This window comes from Oreochromis aureus, linkage group 9 (assembly GCF_013358895.1).
Source record: "Oreochromis aureus strain Israel breed Guangdong linkage group 9, ZZ_aureus, whole genome shotgun sequence".
Taxonomy (NCBI): Eukaryota; Metazoa; Chordata; class Actinopteri; order Cichliformes; family Cichlidae; genus Oreochromis; species Oreochromis aureus.
The window spans coordinates 25,513,438-25,535,750 of record NC_052950.1 but is presented as its reverse complement, the minus strand read 5'-3'; the positions used below and the strand labels follow the sequence as shown (position 1 = coordinate 25,535,750).

Here is a 22,313-nt window from a genome sequence, read left to right as displayed (position 1 = left end):
CAATGTTATGAACCCATGCACATGTGAGGGTCGGTTTGTCTAAATTTCAAAAATACACTGTTTTATTAGTTGGCAAAATGATTTGTAGCAGTGCATAATTAATAGTCATTGACAAAGAATTCATGCACTGTCTGTAGGACAGGCTAATGGAAAACAAAGCAGCTGTTTAATTTGGATAGGAAGGCTGGTCATTTGGCTGGTTGGTCCACCACTTTGGAAATATTTCAGTGACAATTAAATGGATCAAGATTCAATTTCTAGTAAATTTGTGGTCTCCTGAAAATGAATCTTATTTTGGTGACCCTATTATTATCATTTAACCAGAAAGTCTTTATTTAACCAAGGTTGCAACCATACAAACTCAAAACATCTCATCAGTGCTACAAATATAATGATTATAAAATGTAAGTTATAAAACATAATATAAAATATGCAAATGTTTTTTTTTAGCATGTCATTTGCTGTATAAATGCATAAAGGACGATGTCAACAAAGGTTCACTTCATGAATACTAGATCTGCAAGCCTACTAATATAATTTGGTGTTTACTGGAAATGATTGAATTTTCATAATCTAACAAGCTAAAAAACCCAACAGTAAAGCTAAAGGTGGTGAACATAGACTTGCTTAACATTTGCATGTTAGTTTTGCTGTTGCACTACATTTGAACAAAAAGTTCCAGGAGTGGGTTGATGAAAGTAAAAAAAACCTGACCTGATTTGAATATGGGCATTCCCTGTTTAAAAACTAGTGCCTCGACAGCTGGCTGGGACTTCCCTGGTGTTAGCCTTCTAGTTGGTTTTTAATGTTTGTAGACAAAGTCAACGCGAGGCTAGCCTTGTATTAATGTGTTTAAAAATCACCTTTAATGTACTAACACAGCAGCAGCAGCAGTTTTACAGTCTAGACGGCTTCTGTAAAATGTTCTCCTTCATACGTCTTGGGAAATTGCACTAAGACTCTATACTGGCATATTTAGGTTGCACAAACCAATGAATGCCCGAATAGTGATAGAAAGAGTAAGGAAATACTCATCATTAGCTATCTGGATGCGCACAGAACATGCCTAAGAGGCTGAACTCAAATATTTGATGGTCAAATTAATGGCTTTTGATTTCAACTGACCCATTTTCATAACCTGTTAATGATACCGTGCATTAGGATCTTACATTTTGGTGTTTTATTAAGCTAAGCTAGCCCTGACATAGCATGGCATAGCTCACACACGGTGAGAACTTGCACATCCTTCTGTACATACTATATACTTGGGATTTGTAGACAAATATTGCACTGACTATTGTTTTTGCTACATTTGGAATACTTTTGGTTATTTCTTTATATTAGGATGAAGAAGAAGCCATATTGCTCCTATATTAGCTCTTAATTGGCTGACTGTTAAATATAAAATTGAAAATCATTCTCCTCATGTAAAGGGTCTCAAATATCTCAGGCCCCATTATATCTTAAAGATGTCATAGTGCCATAAAATCCTAACAGTGCACTTCACCTTGAGACTGCTGGCTTACCACAAGTAAGCCTGGGGGCTTTTCAGAATGCATTGAGCATTTCTTTTCTCAGCCTTTTTCATTTCCCGTGTGATTTTACTGCATCTAATCATTAATAATTATTTAACTCTCTCTCTCTCCATTCTTCCTCCCTTTGCACTTTTCTCTTTCTTCTCACTGTTATGGGGTTTTTGAACTACAAAATAAATCATACATGTCAATACCAATATAATTCTTCAGATCTATTCATCAAAATACAATAATGTGGAAGCTAACTCTTATAGATTAGGAAAGCAGGCAACCCTTGGTTTATATTTAACTAAACAGATCAGAATTTACTTAGAGAATGTACATTAAAAGATAGGTTTACAGTATGCAGCGAGTAAGGTGACACAATCCCAAAAAAATAGTTTCAAACAAATCAAAGTAGGTAAAAGGTCATCTGTGGGCCGGTAAACAGGTTTCAGGCAGGTGAAAAGATGAAAGGCATGCAGAGTAAGCAGAAACATGCACACTGCCAAAGAAGAGTCTTGTGTAAACTGCCTGCATAGTGGTGTAGTTTTCCCTCGTGGGCCTAAACACTCTTTTAAAACATTTAAAATGAAACGGCCAGACAATTCAAACATTAATGACTTGGCGGAAAATGACCTGACTCATTTCTTCCTCACACAAATACCTGAAAACCAAGAGGTGATGCTGAAGCAAATCAGCCAACAATTTTGCTTTTTCCAGGTTTATTGGAATTGTAAAGAACATATAATATGACAGTTGGAATAAAAAATGAATTAAACACAGATAGAGAATAGAAGAGAGTAGTTACGACTAATAAATAACATGCATACAAATCTAAAGGCAGTGATCAGCAGCAGTGATATGTGTGCATGCTACATTATGTTTAATTTAAGGCTTTAGGCTGAAATGTATATTCAGAGACTCACAACATTTTAAGGTAAGCAGGACAGTTTGCTTAGAAGAATGCAAGTCTAAAAGATGCAGAGTGCAAAACAGCAGATACATAAATTCATTTAATGCTGCGGACTCTTTTCGTCATAGACAGCACAGCTGACTGTACCAATATACAGCAGATTTTCATATCCTAAAGCAGTGGTTCTCAAGCCATGTCCTTCTGGAAGAAACAGAGCCTTGACATTAGGATGGCCAAAGACACAATGTGAAATTAAAGCTATTGTCATTCTTGTATTTTGCACAATTTCAGAAACAAACTCCAGAAACATTTGCATATTTGGAGCTTGGCTGAAGGTGAATGCAGTAAACATGACACCCGTTGACGCCACCTGACATGCTTGTACTAAGGAGCAGTCAAGTTAAAGAGGTCACATGTGACTTCTGAAAAGTCCCTAAAACGTTCAGGGCTGTAGTGCTTGTTTAAATACAAAAATGGTGGCACTCCTGAAGGTGAACATTTAAAAAAAATCTTGAGAATCAATGCTCTGAAGAAACATTAGGGGAGCATGTTTCATAAATATCAAGCACAAAGACAAATGTACACACAGTAGTGCCTGCACTAAAGCACTTTGGTCTGGTCAAGTCGGACTCTACATGGATTCAGTGAGTCCTGTCCATACAACACAAAAACAACATTAAAAAAAGGCACTGTAGAGGCAGAGAAAAGGAGAGATCATGGTAATGTGTGAACATGTGCGTGTTTTTTCCCACAACAGAATTCGACTCCATCATGCATTGTTTTCTGAGCGCTTGTCGTTCGCCAGCCTGTCTCGCTCTCTGTGCCGCTGGATGGCTCGCCAGATCCGGCAGAGGACTCCGCCCCTGAAAGGAAGTATAGATGTTGTTACACCACATCACAGCTACATGTGCTTTTTAATTATTAGCTAAAAGTATGACTTGAAAAAGGCAGTAAAAAAGGCAGTAAGGTTAACTCTCTTATCGCTTATGTCCTTTGAGGTACAAAAAAAAGGATGATAAAGTCTTATCAAACACATCAATACAGCAGTCTTGTGTGGGAAATCCTGCAAGAGCATATGAAATAATGCAGCAAGGCTTTGTCACAAAGCACAATCTGTCATTCCTTTTGGTTAAAATGTTGCTGTTTTACTAACATGAACCTGAGTCAAAATGCTGATCTATTATGTTGGTATGCAGTAGGACATGGGAGGAGCTAATGGCAAAGGGTCAACAGTTCTGAAGTGTTTTATAGCTGCAAAACAAACTTTTGTTGTATGTTTGCAAAAGTCTGACTTTATTTAACTCTGACCTATTACTCTGTAACAGGAGATAACCGAGGTCAGCGGCATCCCTAGTTTCTAAAAGACTTTTGCAGTTATAAATAAGAAACGGTAAAATCAGACCCCTTCAGAACAGGCTATTCATACAGTGAGATACCATAAAAACTTGTGGAAGAAAAATGGTGTGATTTAACCATTCTAATGATTTCTGGAACATTAGAGGAGTTTGGAAAGTCAGTGACCTATAAAAGGTAAACGTCAAGGAGGCAATGATGAAGATTTACTCTTCATGTACTTGGAACGAAATGTGTAACTTTTATGAAATTTGTTTATTTCTCAGACTGCAGGAGTAGCTTTATATAACTTATGTGCAGATACCGTAGATGTAGGCACCGGAGGTCCTCTTTGGTAACGTCACGAAGAATGTCCGTCAGTGTATATTCCTCAAGCACAAACTAGGACAAAAACAGAAACAGTCTTACTTTAAATTGACACTTCACTGCCACGGTGCACTAGAATGGTAAGCTGCACACTAATGGCCAATATAAAGATACTCAACCTTGTCTATGGTGACGGGGTCTGCGCCCTGCTCTTTCAGCCAGTCGGTGAGCTGCTTGTCTGGCTCATGGTCTGCTGGGATGTGGTGGATGGATGGAGGTGAAATGTCTGAAACGGCAGACATTGAACACTTTGGTCAAACTACATGTTGATTTTCACTATTAACCCTTTCACGCATAGTGGTCACTACAGTGAGCAGCTATTCAAAGGCTGTTTTCTTATATTTGTGTCAGTGTTGATGATATACTTGCACATAAAACACTACATTGGACGCTGATGTGTCACTCCATACCCTGCCACCCACTGGTCGTTTGATGTTACTATACATGTATGATGTGTTTCATTGTAATTATTGTTATTTAACCCTGTCATGCATGAATTATGACAGCCTCAATCAGGATTTTTTTCTTAAGTACTTTATTCTTTTTATGCCTAAAGATGAATAAAAATACTTAAGAAATAAATCCTGATTGAGGCTGTCATAATTCATGCATGACAGGGTTAAAGATCCCTTCTCCATGACGACACCACAAGAATGTCGGATCATCACTTTGGCACCTATACATGTCAAACTAGCTGCATAAGCTAATTACAGTCTGACGTGCAACTTTAAAGAGATGTATACTAAACTAGACAAGCACTTCAAAATAATGTCTGGCTTTTAAAAAGAGCAGCAACGAGAAAAAGTCCCTGGCAAAGAGCCAAACTCAAACCACTGATTAATGTACGACTCTATCTTAAATTCACAGGATAATCTGAAATATATACACATTACCACTTAAAGTTCTGCTCCAACTGTGTATCTGTGTAAGTGGAAGAAGTTTTTTCTCACAATATATGGATCATCAGTAGAGGACATAAAATTGAAACCTATCATTATCATTAGGTGCAGCACTCTAAAGAAATTAGAGTGTGTGAGAGAGTGCACTTTCAAATTTCCATTAGGCTCTCAGGAGGAGCTTACGGCCATACCACCCTGAGCAAGCCCGATCTCGTCTGATCTCAGAAGCACAGGTGTGAATGCGGGAGTGAATGTGAGCGCGAATGGTTGTCTGTCCCTGTGTGTTAGCCCTGCGACAGACTGGCGACCTGTCCAGGGTGTACCCCGCCTCTCGCCCTATGACAGCTGGGATAGGCTCCAGCGCCCCCCGCGACCCTGAAAAGGATAAGCGGAAGCGAATGGATGGATGGCTCTCAGGAGGGTTATAAACCAGCTGGATTGGAGATTAATTGCACTAAAGAATAAAGTCTTGGGTAAGGATGCTATAATGTCTTTGAGAAAGAGTCAAGGGAGAGGCATTTGTTTAGATTTAAAACCTTCCTGTTAGATTAAGCTGTACAATCTACTTCCCCCTACTTCCTCTTTTTTTATAACAGAAGAAGAAAAAAGTGTTTTTGTATCATGATCATGCAGTTCTGAACATAAGCCCTTTAACATTAACTTACTAATAGAAATATAGAAATGTGCAACTGTTTATGCTGGTGGAGTATAGAGTAACTAACTTTCAGTTACAATTTCTGATCCCATCTGCAGACGATTTAATTCAAAACTCAAACAGGATTTGAGGAATTCTTGGTTTTCAGATTTCCACAAAAAAATACCATAAGCATTACCACTGAGAGCAACAGGTTTCCAAACATTGTAGGTTTAGAACAAACATTTTTTAAGCATGAATTGAACAATAACTTGGACTTAATACAGGTAGATCCATAACTATTTGGACAATGACAATTTTTATCATTTTTCCTCTGTACTCCTATGTAAACATTGGATTTTGGAATCGCTACGCCAAGCAACACAGGATCACTCCCACACCCATCTCCATCTGCACCCTGACCCATGGAAATCACATTTTATGGCTCTGGCCTGAGGCCTTCACTCTCACAAAGGCTCTAGTCTTGTTCAGCATTTCCTGCAGACTGTGAGGTCATCCACTACCTTATCTATTCCATTCAGCCCAGAAATATTCCCATGACTGAACTTTGTTTAGATGCTGGTAGAGTTTATTGCTCTTGGCTATCTGGCATTAATTTGTTTGGCACTAGAAGCCTCACGCTGGCAGTTGTAGTACCTACATAACTGGTTTACATTCCTTTTTATTCTGGGTGGCAACCACATTTCTAATGTAAAAACACAACGTACTAAGTGTCAAGCACATGTCAGCAGTGCTGAATTATTTACAATATTATCTTTGGAATACTATCATACATTTATAATTAACATATTTATTTTTTGCATATAGTGTTATCACAACTGAATCCCAAACTAACTCAACCCTAACATTGTTATCCAGTATTCTTTTCCTTATTCAGCTCCTTATGGATATGGATACAGGGTCACTTATCTAATTTTATAGACTGTGGTCTCTGATTTACAATACTTACATATTACGTCTTTTTCAGAAATTGCAAAAAAAGCCACAAATTCAATTAAAGATTAAATAACATTAAATCTTACTTAAATCTATATTATCTAGCCTCATCTTAAACATGCAAGTACCTTCAAAATGTTCCAAGACGTCTTCCCTGGAGAAAGAAGTCTTTTGTGGAACCAGTTTAGAAGTCAAATTGTAAAAGCTAAGCATATTTAAGCATGGCACTTCTTCTTAGCAGGGATGGAAATGTGTGAGTGATTCAGTTTACCTGGGGGTCTGTGTCTGACTCGGACCAACTCTAAATCATGTGTTCTCTGCTGCAGGGTGGCTTTCAAGACCTGCTGGTACTCCTTCTCCTTTTGTAGCAGCTCATCCAGCAGCCTGCAACAACAACAATATCTGTTAAGGTCGTTTCTATAGTTCCCCCTGGCATACACGATGTAAAGATGTTTGGACACGTGTTAGACAACTATTTTATTACTTAAACCTGCTGCTTTCAAATTCCATAGTAGAACTAATTTGGACACACGCATTAATGTCAGTTATTGGTAGGAGCTATAGCTACAACGGCCAAATACAAGAACTGCATTATAGTGCCTTACGTAATTGTCAAATAAGCAAAAATCCCCAGTTCTATTTCAGGAGGAGACATAAATGCCTTTGGGATTATGTCTGGTGTAAAAACCCTGCCAAATCAAATATGCAATAAGCAGCTAAAAGTAGATTTTTACATTCTGACTAAATCGACATGTACAGTCAAAGGGCTAAAGTGCAGATGCAGACGGTTTTTACAAAGTCAACGTGAATATCAGCCTCTTCTTTGCAGTCCCATTTCCACTGTGGTACTTATTAATAAAGTTTCCACGAGGCTATCTCAATTAAAAATTCAAATGTCTGCAGTGAGTCAGCTGCAGGTGTGTTGTTTGAGAGTGTTTGAGAGGCAAAAACAAAGCAGAAATGCTGAGAACATAGACCAAAATCTGAATGAACAGCTGAAAAAGATTAGTAAATATGATTAAATCTAAGGTAATGAACTAAAGTGTCTTAAGATGAAGTTACTAATAGCTGAAAGCAGTAAAGGAAAAGCTAAAAAAAGGTTATGATGAAATCACTGATCACATGTCTCTTGATGGTATGAATGAAGACATTATTATGTTTGATAGATGCCACTCACATGACCGCATTTGTGAGCCAGTAAGGAAAAACAAAACAACTTGAAATGCAAATGTAAGAGCTGAGGAAAACCCCTCTCTGTATTACTGAAGCATGGTGCCAGTAATTACCATCTGGTTAAGGTGATTACTGGCACCATGCTGTTATTTTTAATGTTTTGTGTATTTTAATAAGGACTGTGCAGAAATTTGCTCCATTTCATGCCCCTGTGGGTATGTCAGCCACCTATCATAAACAGCCCTGAAGTGACAGTGACAGTGTACGTGGGTATGCTTGGAACCTCACGTTCTGTCCTTGTTTTCCGCTTCCTGCTTCAGTTACAAGTGGAAACCTGTGCATGCATGCCTGGAGAAAAAATTCCACATGAGCCTGTGAAGGTTTCCACCTGACTTTAACCGTGGTAAACAAAACATTTAATTAAGTGGGTACCTGTTGGTTTCGTGTTTGAGCCTGCCCAGCTGGGCGCCTAGATGATGATGTGACCGTTGATGTTCATGGGAGTGGGAGGAGTTCACAGTGCTGACCGCAGAGTGTGTGGGATCGGACGTTGTCCCCGTCTCGTCAGCATGCTGCACTAAAATGGGTCCAAACTCTGCTTCCTCCTCATCGACCTCATCTTCCTTCTCTGCTCCCTCACACTCTGATGCCGGGCCAAAGTGGGTCTGCAGCTCTATTGTATTAATAAAAAAGTCATAGGTCAAGGTAATTGATGTTATGTTGTTGGCTTTCTGCGTGCACTCTACTACTTAAACTATCATAAATGAGAAAGGTAAAATAGCATGGATGTTAATGTCCACTAGATGGAGTAAAAAGCTCATGACAGGCTGCGGCTGCCAGAGATGCCCACCTGGTATTAGGATGGTTATTGCAGCCTGCACAGCTCGGCGGATGATGTTATCCATGGCAAACATCCAGTGGGGTTTAATGTGGTGATTTCTCAGGACCTTGTTTACCTGAGAAGGTCAACACAGATATTTACAGTATAGACACTTTTATTTGTAGGTTTTTTTTTCCAATACTCACAAGATTTAAAATCCACACTCACTATAGCTGGTTGCACATTTATTGGATTGCTTTGGCAAGATGTCTAATGCTTCAAAACGTGGAAATACTTTTTAGGGCATTTTTAATTGGGGGTTAAGGACACCAGTTAAAAAACAAACTGTCATTATTGTCAGAGTCGAAACGTACAGAAAGTAAACTGAACTGAAGTCTTCTTTCTGGGGGAGCTCAGGAGATAGCGCTCATCATCTACCAATCAAAGGGTGGTGATTTGATCCCTGGCTGCTGCAGTCTGCATGCCAAAGTATCCCTGGGCAAGAAACTGAACCCCAAATTGCTCTCTAATGAAACCATTGGAATGAAACCACACGTGTGTGTGTGTGTGTGTGTGTGTGTGTGTGTGTGTGTGTGTGTGTGTGTGTGTGTCTGGGTTAGTGCTGACCGAGTCCTGGAAGCCAAACAGCACCAGCTGAATCTGGTTGATAGAGGTGGAGTCAAAGTCGAGGTCCAGCTTTAGCTTGGAGATGGTGGCTGCCATGACGCGCCGCTCCGGGGAATGGATGAAGTCTCGAAGGATGCAGATGATCTGCTTGATGTGATCGATGGACAGCTGGAGATCCTCACTACCCTACACACAGTTTTAGCAGAGTGTGCAATTTAAGCCTAGTGATCAACTGTAGCATTACAAGCCCATATTGTAAAGATTATTATAAAAATTTTAAAAATTATAGTGATTCTGTAGATTTTTGTTCATGGGTGAGTTTTTATTTTTGTCTTTTAGGGTTTTACCCTGTGCAATAAAGTACATTTCTTTATCAAGCACTAGGAAAGGATATTAGTATTCTGAAAGACCACTTACGCCCCCCAATGGAAGTATCAGGAACAACAGTTATTTTAGATTGCAATTAGGCTCCCTGTGACTCCACTGGATTCATGGTAGTGAAACAGTAATGACAATCTGTGTTGCAAATTGTTCAAAAATAGATCATAGGGGTATAATATGAAGTAAGTCTAACATAGCCAGGCTTTCTTTGGTTTGGTAAAACCTGAAACCCCAGCTGAGGTACCACGATCCAGATTTCATTACGATGGTTATCAACTCTTCCCATTAACCCCGGCTTTCTGCTTAGGGCTCTGTGTGCACTTGATCTGATGTATTACTTGGCTTTTCTTCTGCACAAAATGGATCAACGGGTCACCGTTTACTCCAGAGGCGTTAACAGATGAGCAGGTAGCAAAAATGTCTAGATAAAAACTGCAATTTGTGTTAGTATGCATGGCTCTGTAGGTTATATACATAAAATATATTCCTTCAGCAGAACATCTACACCACTATTATGCAGTACTGTAAATAAAAGAATCAGTGAAAGCGTGGCCTTTCCAGCCAACATTAAATTATGAACACAAACTGCTCCAAAGCAGGTTGTGTTTAGCAGAAGTTGCCTGTAAAATGTGGCTCATGATTTTGAAAATCGCCAAATCTGCCCCTGGAGTTTCCTGGAGACAAAACCATTACTTTCATAACCAAAACGTTAAACTGGGTCTTCCAGGAAAGCTGAGTCATCATGTTTGCCCAGGTGAACAGACCTCTCTCTCCACAACAATATATGTCCCCCCGAGTGTGCTTGTGCAACCAGACTTATATCTCCACACAAGTAGACACACACACACCTGCATGTGATTTTCCCTGAGGTTGGAGATGACCTTTTCCTGGTCTTCATTGAGGACCTTGTACAGAATGGCCCGTCTCTCGCTGTCCTTCTTTAGCATGAACAAACCGCTGTCCCTGTCCTCAGGAGATGGGGGAACAGAGCGGTCCTCTGATACTGAACCCTCATCAGGCACACTGCAACACACATACACACACACACAAAGTTACCTGAGAAACAAGACATGAAGTGCACAGATGATTTACAACAGTGTGCTCTTTAATTTATTTACAGATACAAGCCTCTCCTGGCTACTCTGTGTGCAAAGGAAAGTGCAGAAGTAGCATGAGTCAGCGCTGCGTGACGTGCATGCATGTGCGCACATTGGTGCTGCACTGATGTGTGCAGAGCCGCCAGCTGAAGCTTGTAAAATTATCAGGACTCATTAAATTAGTATTGTAAAAGGCAGCAGAGGACGGTGTGAGTGCAATAAGGCCACCTGCTATCTGCACACACAGACGCACTCATTCATTTACATCGTTTCACATGATCTGAGCTTTAGCAGCAGCAGCAGGATTTCTTTGCAGAAACACATTGTTTCATTACTCTAATAATTTGTAAAACAATATTTTAAAAGGAAAAAGTTTTCTTAATGCCATCTGATCTCAGTTTGATGCAAAATCTCAGTATGTGCTTTCGGACACACCTCAGGTAGTTAGAACTGGGAGGTTTGAGCAGATTCTTGGAGCCAGAGCTTTTCCTCTTGTCAAAGAACACGTCGTGTTTCGCGTCGCAGTCGGGACTCACAGAGCCGTGCTCACTGCTGCTACTGCCAGCGGCCTCGCCTTGCACCTGCACTGGCAGGGAGATGTTAGGGATATAGTCTGAAGAATACATAAAAAGAAGAATAGGAATAAGACATGTTCAAGACAATTAAAACTTAATACACTCACACATAAGGACATTTTGTCCTTTACCCATACTCAACTTTATTATATGACTTTTTATGGCCATTCGCCATTGCATTTCATCCTGCTACTTGTATCACACCATCAATAAAACCTAGTGACCCCGCTCCACTGGCAGCGATACATGCCTACTACCATAACACTGCCTCTGCGATGTTTGCCAGATATGCTTTGGATAATGCTGTTTCTCTCCTTGTCTACATATTTCTCTTCCTATCATTCAAGTTAATCTTGAATGTTAATCTTAGTTTTAGCTGTCAAAACATTTTTTACCAGAACTGTACTGGCTCTTTTTTTGTTTATAAAATTCTGCAAAGTCTACTCAGGTGTTCTTGTGTTTTTTAAATGTGTAACCAGTTGTTTGCGTCTTGCATCGTCTGTATTTTAATTCACGAAAGCATCACCTGATTGTAGAATTTGGCAATAACACACATATTTTCTCAAGAGCAGTCTTGACTTGGTTAGTTAGGCTTTATTAGGAAAAAACATACAAATTTGACAGGTTTCTTTTGATTTTACAGGCTAATGATGGTCTCCCTCACATGCTTTGGACTCTCTTTGGACTTCATATTGAAATTCTCAGTAAAAAACTGCCAAATGCTAGTTCAGCACTTTAACTCCAGCTCTTTTATTTGTGTAATTTGTCATGAAATAATGAGGGAACAGTCCTAGCCTGGACATGAAACTGCCTCCCCGTCAACTGTCCAATTACTTTTTTAGCTCTGAGAATGAGGGACTATCTATAATTGACTGTAATTCTTAAACAGTTAAAGTAATGCTTTTGTCAAACCCCTTGAATTAAAGCTTTAATCACATGATTGTTTTTTTTTATTTTTAAATCCACTATGATGGTGGCACATTGGTCAAATGTTGGGGGTTAGGGTAAGGAAGCTTAAATGCAATGATGTCATTTTCTGTGACATAGTGTGACCTTCACTGATTGGGTGGGAGTGTCACGGTCCTGGGTCAGTGACCCAGTGTTTTGAGTTTTGTATCATTACTGAATTTTGATTTTGTCATCGTTTATCTTTTCTAGTCTTTTGGGCTCTGTTTCTGTGTCCCATGGTTGCTGTCTCCCCCGTCAACTGTATCCCCTAGTCAAGTCTGCGTCTGTGATGTTTCCTGTTTTACTTTGAAAGTCTGTGTCCTATGTCAATGTATTGAGTTTTGCTTCCTCTTGGTCTTGTCATGTCAGATTACTCCCAGCTGTGCTCTCCTTCTGTGTCTCATTCCCCTCGTTATCCCTCGGTGTATTTAAGCCCCGTGTTTCTCTTTGTCAGTGTTGTGTTGTCTGTTATCCATGTCATAGTTAATCACAGTCAGTTATTCGAGTCATCATGTATCATAGTCTATCGTAGTTTGTTCATAGTTTCCTTGGTTTTCATGTTTCCACCCGCCATCAGCCAAATAAAGGCTCGCTCTTTGTTTGAATTCAAGTTCTGTTCTCCTGTGTCTGCATTTGGGTTCACATCTGAAACGCACCGGCTGCTCAGCCGTGACAGTGAGAAATTGATGTGGTTTTATAACCTCACACAAAGGGAAGAAAAACCAGTCTGGATATTACTAAACATGGTTTCTCACCTGTATTTTTTAATCAAATAGCACTACTAGTTACATGAGCATCACAAAAACCATGCAGTAACACACATTTGGAAATGTTAGATATTTTTGTGGCATTGTAGCAATGTCTGTGTGTATTTACCTGGTGATTTGAAGGCGATCTTACTCTTCTTTCCCTTGGTGTTGTGCTTGACAAAAGTGTCTCTGAGCAGGTCCAAGGCGATGGCCCTCTTGTGAGGGTCGGGCTCAAAGCAACGTAGAATAAATGACTTGGCCTCCTGTGACAAAGACTCAGGAATCTCTGGGTGAATTTTAAACATGCCAACCTGAAGTGAAAGACCACAGAGATTTAGTGTTAAAAGAAAATAAACATGTGTTTTGCAAATAACTGGACCTCTGAAGGCTGGAAACTCAGTATTCGAAGGTTCATAAGTAAATAGGTAAACTAACACAAATAAGCTCAGTGTCTACCTTAAACATGGCTGCCTGTGGTTCCCCCAGCTCATGAAATGGAGGTTTCCCAGTGGCCATTTCTATAATGGTACATCCCAGGGACCAAATGTCAGCTGGTGCCCCATAGCCTCGAGGGCCCTTGTCAATTATTTCTGGAGCCATGTACTGCAGGGTACCTTCAAGTAGAGAAGTACATAGTGTAAGCATTTGCAACACAGAAAGCGATGCAAGAGTTTCAACAAATCCCTTTGTACTTGCAAACCAAAACTATGAAGTAACAAAAGGCTGCTTCTGTTAGCTAATATTTTCTAAACAGTGTATATCCTGACTGGACATTTTTTTTGCATGGCCTTGCACATAAAGTGCAATCTGAGGCAAAGATAAAAGACAGACTTCAGAAGAATTTTATTTTGTCTCCCAGTCTGCCCAGAATTTCTGAGCAGACTGGCATTTGCTCCAAATGCTGATGTAAATAGAGAGCCAGCAAGAGCTATAAAAAAGGAGAGTGAGACAAGAGCAAGTGATGCTCCAGAGAAGAAACAGATAAGGAAACACACACACAGACAGCTCCTAATGAAAGGTAAACACCCTTCTGCCTCTGCTTGATTAGCTAATCTAATTACACACCTTGCTGGCCGCTGGAGAAGGCCAGATGGCCAATAAATGTGTATGTCAGTACATTCGCATGCACTCGTGTGTCTCTCTGTTTCCATAGAGGCTGATTGTGGCTCTTGACATTTTGAGGGTCATTTGATATTTACACTCATAGTCTGAGAGTGAGCATATCTCAGACTCCATTTATGCATCTCAGACTGAATTAGTCTGTTTATGTATGACACGTCAGGGCTCGTGTGTCTTTTTGTGACATTGGAGTTAAAGAGAAATGAAATTGCTCATTGTGCATTTTTCTTCCAAGCAGAACGTTTTTTAAGTTGTTCACATCTGAGAACTTTGTGGGATTACTGTTATTACAAACGTCAACTTAATCCCTAGGCTATTGTTTGAAATTTCTGTCAGTCAGTCACAGCTCCACATCTGTGCCAAAATGAACAGTCTTTGCATTCATAAGTAACAGTTGAGAGAAGTTAGAAACAAAATATCTCTGGGGATAACTGGGGAACAAGTAGAGATAGTATGGTAAGATTAGTTAAACAATTAAAGTTAAATAACTGAGCAGACAACTTTGAACAGAACACTAACAGGTTCCTAAAAGCAATGAATAAGTAGCTGAAAACAACAGACAAGCATTGCAGAAATGGTAACACATGACAACAACTCACTATAAGTATTTCTGATTACTAACTCTAATTATTAGTACTAATATAACAGATGAGCAGTGTAACAAGTACAATAGCTAGCTAAGATTAAGAATAAAAAGATATAAGGGGTGTCCAAATTCATAGGCTGCATCCTCCTGAGGACCCGTCCTTCAAATTCAGGGAAAAGGAGGACGCATTTGTCGGCTGCATTCGGAGGAGTCTACGAATTTGGACAGCTTTCGTCGCGTTGCTGTGACGTAATCGGCCTACAAATGCAGCCTCAGGAGGATGCAGCCCATGAATTTGGACACCCCCATAATTTGTTTTGCTAAATGCATAGCTAGCAGTCAAATTACTGGCCAACAGTTTAAATGGTTAGCTAACAGCATAAACAAAGGATACATGAGCTAACAGCTTTGGGCTGTTAGCTACACAAAAACAGGTGAAATTAGTCACCAATAGCTGTTACACGGAGTAGCAGCTAAAAGTAGTGCATGAATGATTTTAATAGTAAGCTAATACTTTTGAACAGTTTGAAGACTCGTGTGTTTGTGTACATTGCACATGGTTCTGGGGGTACGTCAGATGAAACCACTGTGTTAAACTATATTCTAGCGATAACGACTCTTCTCACACAGCAAAACTGACACAGGAAATATAATATGAATTTTTTTTTTATAGATATTGTAATCTTGAAAGGCTGTTTTTTTTTTTTATTTAATGCCTTTGTAATCTCATTGTTTAGATTTTAGGTACATTTCAGCATTTGTTTCTAGTTGTTTTTTGGTTTTTTTTTAATGTTTTGATGGGTTTTGATGGGTGTTTATATGTATTTTAAAACCTATTGTAAAATTCAAATTATGCAAAATGATCGAAAAGGTTACCTGTGAATGTTTCTGTACAGGGATTGACTCCTGCCAACCGTTTTGAGGTACCAAAGTCAGAGATCTTCAAGACACCACTGTAGGTGTTAACTAGCACATTATCACCCTAAAAAGAAGCAAATGAAACAAATGAGGAGAGATTTAAATGCATTGAACTATGTGGGTCATTATTATTTAAACTGAAGCCTATTGAATTATCTCCAATTATGCACATAAGACATGACTGATGAATTTGAAAGTACTTCCCCATCAATAATGGGGTTCCACAAGGCTCTATTCTTGGCTCTGTCATTGTTCCCACTGATCTTCAGTGCTGTTTTTTTCTAGTTGTTCTTTTTTTTTCTCTTCACCTATGTGATATATATATGCATATGTGTGTGATTTGATAGGTTTCCCTGGAGTTCTGAGATTTTCTGAGGGGCATGCCCACTAACCCATTCCCACTGGATCTTTGGTCGGCCCACCTCGTCTACTAATTTCTTGCCTGCAGTACCAGCTCATCAATTTTGCTATTTGTACATATTTTTGGCTCTCAATGTCTCAGATCCCTCTTGTGTGTCAGCTGTCAGCAGTCTCTTAGGCTCATTTCTAAAATCATTCACCCATAAACCTACTTCTGATTTATCTCCCTGCTCACTCGACCAATTCAGAACACCTATGTCTCAGGCACGTCAAACCGACTGATGTATCTTAACATAAATGTACTTTTGCAGTCTCAGATGCCAACTATCAGAGTCTCAGCTAAGGATGACCAAAGCTGACTAAAGACACCCTGAAAAAAATCCCTCCAGAAATGTGACATTGATGTAAAACAATAGGAAATCATGGCAGCTAACAGGTTGTAAGCTTATGAAAATGAGAGACAAAGTAGCCAAGTGGAAAAGTGCGCAGCTTTGAGGGCGAGAACCAACATGAGTCTCCAGTATGTGGTCGCCCTTGTGCATCAGACTTTGGCCTGAGATCCCACATGATGGTACACAAATGAATGGTTTTAGGTTGGACTTGATGACCACAATACTCGACAATATATGTCTCAGTCAGCAAGAAACTCGTTCATCCTATGTAATGCTCAATACTTTGTCTTTTCTTCCAGACAAGACAACTTTATATCCACAAGCTCAAACCTAAGACTACTTGTAAATTTCTTTAAGAATATTTTTAACTTGAAATTCAGTCATAATGACATTACACTCTATTGAACTAACAGCTGTCTTCCTCAAAGACGTATCATGGCAGGCAGGGTTCCTTCTACCTTGATGTCTCGGTGGACGATCTGGTTTTCATGCAGGTATCGAAGCCCTTCCAGAATCTGTCTGGTGTAGAAGATAATTGTTGCCTCCTTCAGAGGACCCCATTTTGACCGCAACAACGCAGACAGACTTCCTGGAGAAAAGAAAGAAGGCGTGTCCAAAGCCTATCTTGAAGGTGGAAAAACACCCAGCTAGTTAGACTAATTACCAACTTATGGGTCACAAGCATAGCTCTCTGAAATAGACTATTTGTCCATTACAAACTTTAGAGAACAAGCTTTAGAGAAAACATCATTTAGACACAATATCTTATATGTTGTTTTTCTGCTTAAGACATTTTTTTGCCTTTTCACTGAGGCTAAACTAGATGTATACCACAGTAAGGCTACCTAATAGGAGGTAACACAAGACAGCTGTTCTATTACACAGAACTGTGTCTCTTTCTGGGTTTGTACAAACATACCTCCAGGCACTTGTTCCATGAAGATCTTAATGTATCCATTCTCAGAAATGGAGCCCAAATACTGAACAATGTTCCTGTGCTTCAGGTACTTGTGAAGAGCGATCTCTTCATGAAGGGGCTGAGAGTACCTGATCCACGGAAAAGAAAACAGACATCAGGAAAGACAAATTGCATTTTGTAATCTTGCTTTGTGTGTTATTTGTGTAGGTTCTGTTTTATCATTAACTACATTCACATTGGTATTAACACTGGAAATAACATTATCTGTTCATTGTCCAATAATCCAGACACATTTGCTGCAAAGTAAATTATTGAAAATTAAATACTGGTAAAACATTGCTGCAATTTGTTTTTGTGTAATTTAAGTTCAACTGTAAAATAAAGACTGTTTGCTCTTTGTATTACTAGAACACAATAAACTCTTAAATATACTAAATTCAATTAATGCACCTTTTATTTATGTGGAAGAAAAAAACTGAATTTGCCATGAGTTCTCCTTTCAGTAAAATTGAAATATTTTAATTATTATATTTATTAAGCAAATTATATGCATTTCTTTTGTTTTTGTCAGCTACGCCAAAAAGACTTGGAACCATGAATGTAGGTTGGTAGGTCAACCTACCTGCTGTCTCTTTCAGGGATCTCTTTGATGGCAATTCGGACTTGGTTGCTGAGATCTCTCCCAGCATACACCACTCCATAGGTGCCACGACCCAACACCACCCTTTCCCCTGTCTCATCGGTGTCATATTCATACTGTAGCACAGAAAAACACGCATAGAAATTACATATTTGCCATATTTTACATTAAATATCTCACACATACATATATATATGTTAGCACACTTTCAAGCTCACACTGACCTCTAGCGTATCTCCATCGCCCTCCCCCTCCAGCTCCACAGCATTCCCAGTGCCATCAGATATCATCTCTTTCACCATGGAGCAGAACCTAAAACACATTACCAGACACCGACATTATTATAGTTATTTACAGTTCTTGGCCTTCAGATCACATCTGCGCATAAAGTATGGAGTGTACAAACACAAACATGGACGGACACATGACAAACACACACCTACACAAACACATCTAGAGGTGTTTGTCCTCACCGACCGCACTGCTCCTCAGTAGAGAAATAGATCTGGAAGTCATCCGAGTTATCATGGACGTAGAGGAAGCAGCAACGCTCATCGAACTTACTGATACTGCAGACAGAAGGGCCACATTAGGCTGGGCACTGGTCTTTATTTTATTTAACTCTTCTTTATGCTGTATTTTATTACTGAGTCCTTTTCACAGATGAAAGTAAATCTCATTAGCGTGCAAAAAACGTACATTTGCTCTCAATATGATAATAATACATGGATATAAAGGAGTAATTTATATCGGTAAGCAGGAGAGCAGACAATCAAATTTTGTTGATTGTATTCTAACATGAATTCTGTAGTCAAACTTTTACCTGGATCTTCAAATTGTATGCAAGAGCATGGGTGATGGGGTTTTTTTTTCACAGTAAGCACTGGCCATCAACCATGAGGAATGTCCTTATTGATATTTGCATTTTTTTTTCTTTCTTCCTCCTCAGGTTGCACTGATTACGTAATTGCAGCTTTGCACAATACATCACTGTTTTGAATATTGAGGCTGACCAGGTCAGCTGGAGATCCCTAATGATGTTCGTGGCAGCTAATTCTTCTGTTTACTTCATGTATTATGGATATAGCTGCAGGGAGCCACAATTTATATGCTGGTTTGCACCACTCCTAAGTTCCCTGAGTTACTACAATGGAGTTTTAGAATTGTAGCCCAGACCCAAAAAACCACAAGAGATATTTGAATTGAAGAAAAATGTATGTTTTTTATTTATTTCTATTTATTTCTATTGCCTAATCCCAAACATGTCTCTTGCATACCTAATGCCTTTGATGGACATTGCAGTGAAGTTCCACTCATGAATACCTTTCTGTAACAAAAAAAGAAGTTAATCATTGCATTTTACAAATTCTTTTGACTACTTGTTTATATATTCATACAGAATCAAAGCATAAGTTTTTGCTCTATGTCTAATTTAAAAAATGAAGAAAATGAGAGAGCATGCAGAATGAAGGTAATTTGTCTAATCAACAAATAAAGTTTCAGTCTCTAACATTTTGTTCCAGTAGGTTCTAGCAGGTAAATGAACAAATATGTGTATATGTCAATGTTTGTGTCTACTTAGTTGGACAGCTCCAGCCCGCTAGCATTTCTGAATTAGCATAGGTGAAGCAAATTTAATTAATGCTGGCTCAGCTTTAAGTGTCTGCAACACACTTTTTCTATTTTTTCTACAATGATGAGTCAGCAATCTTTAAACAGACTACTCCACATGGGTGCAAAATAAAACTTGAATCACAGAACTATCTGAGCCCAAACCTCCATGTAAAATCAGTGAAGCAGCATTATGTTAACCTGTCTTGAGATGTTTGACTACAATTAATGTGAAGTGTTATCAAACTTCGTTTCACTATAATGTGTTTGATCAGTGATCTGTGTAGCACTGCATGTTAAACAAAAGGCAAGATGTAGGCTAATTTAAATGCTGATATAGCATTTTGGTGGTTTTTGTTATATACTGGTAATACTGGTGGTACTTCACCCTGGTATACTCGGGTGCAATTAAAATACTGTGCACAAAATGAGGGTGCAATGACTTTGTATAATTACGTGTTATTCACTCACAATATGTGATGGAAGATTTCACATCAAAGTTCCTTTTGTTTGCATACAATTTGTCTGATTTAGTTTAAGCGATTCACCATTTTTAATTAATTTTTATTTAATATTTTGAATTTTTCCGAGCGGAGGACAATATTCCTAACAGGAAGAGGATTAGATGGGCAATGCTCTGACCGTTTCAGCAGGAGAAACATGCCAGATGGAGACGTTCTTCTCTTCAGCCTCATTGTTGATGGATACATAGGACGGCTGGTAAACTTTGGTCGGCTCCAGAATCAGCACCTGTAAACACAAACACAAAAACATTTGATTTTGAACCCCTCAGCCATCATTTTTCAGCACGAATGCATGTATATGTTTACGTACTGGAAACCGCAGTCTGTTGGTGGTGCATTGCGTGGCCTCGACAATGATGTCCATCCAGAAGTTGAGTTTCTCTCTTTGAGGTGAATGTTCCAAATTTTGCTTTTTAAACCTCTGGATCAGCTGTAAGTTCTGCACTACTGAACGCAAATACCTGGAAGAAAATACAACCAATTATAATCATTAAAATAAAAAACATCACACTTACAATTCCTTGAAATTTTGTTTTCGTAAACTGTTTTTTTGTAGCATGTTTAGGCTTACTTAAATAAATGAGTTACATTATAAAAACAAATGTACTTTTGTAAGATGAATGTCCTGATACTTCACTACAACTATGAAAGCAGAATACATCTTTAAAAATTGAGACCTGGGGATCAGAATGTAACCAAAATTTAAAACTAATCTTTATTATGAAAATCATCTAATGACATTGCAACTTTTATATATTTACATGATCTTCTCTCTTACCAAACAGGTGGCTTCAGCTTGAAGAGCTTCTCTGCAGCCTGAGTAGCTTTAGGAATGTCACTCGCTAGCATGCTAACGGTGAAGAATTGGCCGACGTCCCAGTAGTTATTCATCTTTTCCAAGGAACCCTTGCGCCCCAGCAGGCTGTTTAACCTCACCCCTGATTATAAGACAAAGAGTGAACATTGTAATTGCAGTCTGGTTGAAACTGAAGTGGCATGATCTCAGCTGTTTATGAAATGACTTTTGTACCACAGAAATATCAAGGAAAGGAGCTACTGAATGCAAATTGAATGCTGAAAATACACAAATTAGGTGTTTCACATTGACTTGAGAGTCCGCTGAGAACAAATCAAAGGGGGAATCAGGTTACCTATTTTTCTGAGTTCCATGGAGCTCTCGAATTGCTGGCCAGCAACTATGAGGAGGACAGCTAGGTTAATACCCGAGTACAGAGTGGGCTGCAGCTCAAAGCCCTTTCTGTACCTGACAGGTGGAAGAGGAAATACGGATGAATACACACAAGGAAACAATAAGATGCGAATAAGATGCATTTATTTGTGTGTTCTCACCACTGAATAGCGTTGTCCCTGTTTTTAGTGTCTTTGCAGTCAGAGTCGAGAAAAATGTCCTTGTAGATTCGTCCACAGAGACAGAACATGTCTGGTGCAGGATGTTCGCAGGACTGCAGCACCTGCAGCATCACTCTGAGAGCCTGCTCCCTGTCTCCAGGAGCATTCCTCCTGCACGTACATGCAAAAATTCATGTGCAAAAGTGGTTCTTAATGACAGGGTGAATTTGATATCACAGGCACATGAAGGAAAACGTTTTCATGAGACTGAGAAGTACACCCTTATTACTTCCACAGGAATTAAAAGCGCAAGTACCAGCCAGGTGTTGCTAATTAAATGCACTTGATAACTGATCATCAGCCTAACTACCTCCTCAAAAGCAGTTTTGGCAGTTTACTGGCCTGGAGTATTCAGGTGTGTGTTAACACAGGAGTGGCTATTCTAGCAAATTCACCCTACGAGCAAACAAAAAAACAAGAGCTACAGACTTTAAACACCTCAGTTAGCATGTTAAATGTTAAAGTTAATCACAGTACAATGAGAGAAAGACTGAACAAGCTGCCTGGAGAAAGTATCTTGGCAGGACAGCTTAGGTTTGAACGTAAGAACACTATCCTTTGGACAGACAAGACCAAAGTGTAGATATGTGGTCATACTTGACATCACCACATTTGGTTAAAACCAGTCACAGCATATCAGCATAAAGACCTTATATCAACTGCCAGCATGGTTGTGGAGGGGTGATGATGTGGGCTTGCTTTGCAGCTTCAAGACCTGGACACCTTGCAGTCATTGATTTGACCATGAACTTCTCTATATACCAAATTACTCAAAAGTTAAATGTGAGGTATCTGTCCAACAGCTAAAGCTTGGCTCAAGGATTA

The 22,313-nt window shown here is 39.2% G+C and overlaps 1 protein-coding gene across 1 annotated transcript in view; it reads right to left on the bottom strand.

Annotated features, from left to right (window-relative positions):
• Positions 1-1,786: 1,786 nt before the first annotated feature.
• Positions 1,787-22,313, bottom strand: part of map3k15 (mitogen-activated protein kinase kinase kinase 15) — a 30,922-nt gene continuing 10,395 nt past the window's right edge. The window contains exons 7-29 of the mRNA XM_031745029.2: positions 21,429-21,599; positions 21,230-21,342; positions 20,857-21,016; positions 20,389-20,539; positions 20,197-20,304; positions 19,221-19,270; positions 18,417-18,512; positions 18,168-18,255; positions 17,926-18,059; positions 17,304-17,431; positions 16,843-16,973; positions 15,591-15,696; positions 13,466-13,623; positions 13,137-13,320; positions 11,173-11,350; positions 10,489-10,663; positions 9,260-9,445; positions 8,663-8,768; positions 8,245-8,485; positions 6,911-7,023; positions 4,269-4,375; positions 4,088-4,164; positions 1,787-3,293 (exon numbers count right to left, since the gene is read on the bottom strand). Coding sequence (XP_031600889.2) covers positions 3,200-3,293; positions 4,088-4,164; positions 4,269-4,375; positions 6,911-7,023; positions 8,245-8,485; positions 8,663-8,768; positions 9,260-9,445; positions 10,489-10,663; positions 11,173-11,350; positions 13,137-13,320; positions 13,466-13,623; positions 15,591-15,696; positions 16,843-16,973; positions 17,304-17,431; positions 17,926-18,059; positions 18,168-18,255; positions 18,417-18,512; positions 19,221-19,270; positions 20,197-20,304; positions 20,389-20,539; positions 20,857-21,016; positions 21,230-21,342; positions 21,429-21,599 — 3,055 coding nt within the window. The 3' untranslated portion in view covers positions 1,787-3,199. The remainder of the gene's footprint in view (positions 3,294-4,087; positions 4,165-4,268; positions 4,376-6,910; positions 7,024-8,244; positions 8,486-8,662; positions 8,769-9,259; positions 9,446-10,488; positions 10,664-11,172; positions 11,351-13,136; positions 13,321-13,465; positions 13,624-15,590; positions 15,697-16,842; positions 16,974-17,303; positions 17,432-17,925; positions 18,060-18,167; positions 18,256-18,416; positions 18,513-19,220; positions 19,271-20,196; positions 20,305-20,388; positions 20,540-20,856; positions 21,017-21,229; positions 21,343-21,428; positions 21,600-22,313) is intronic.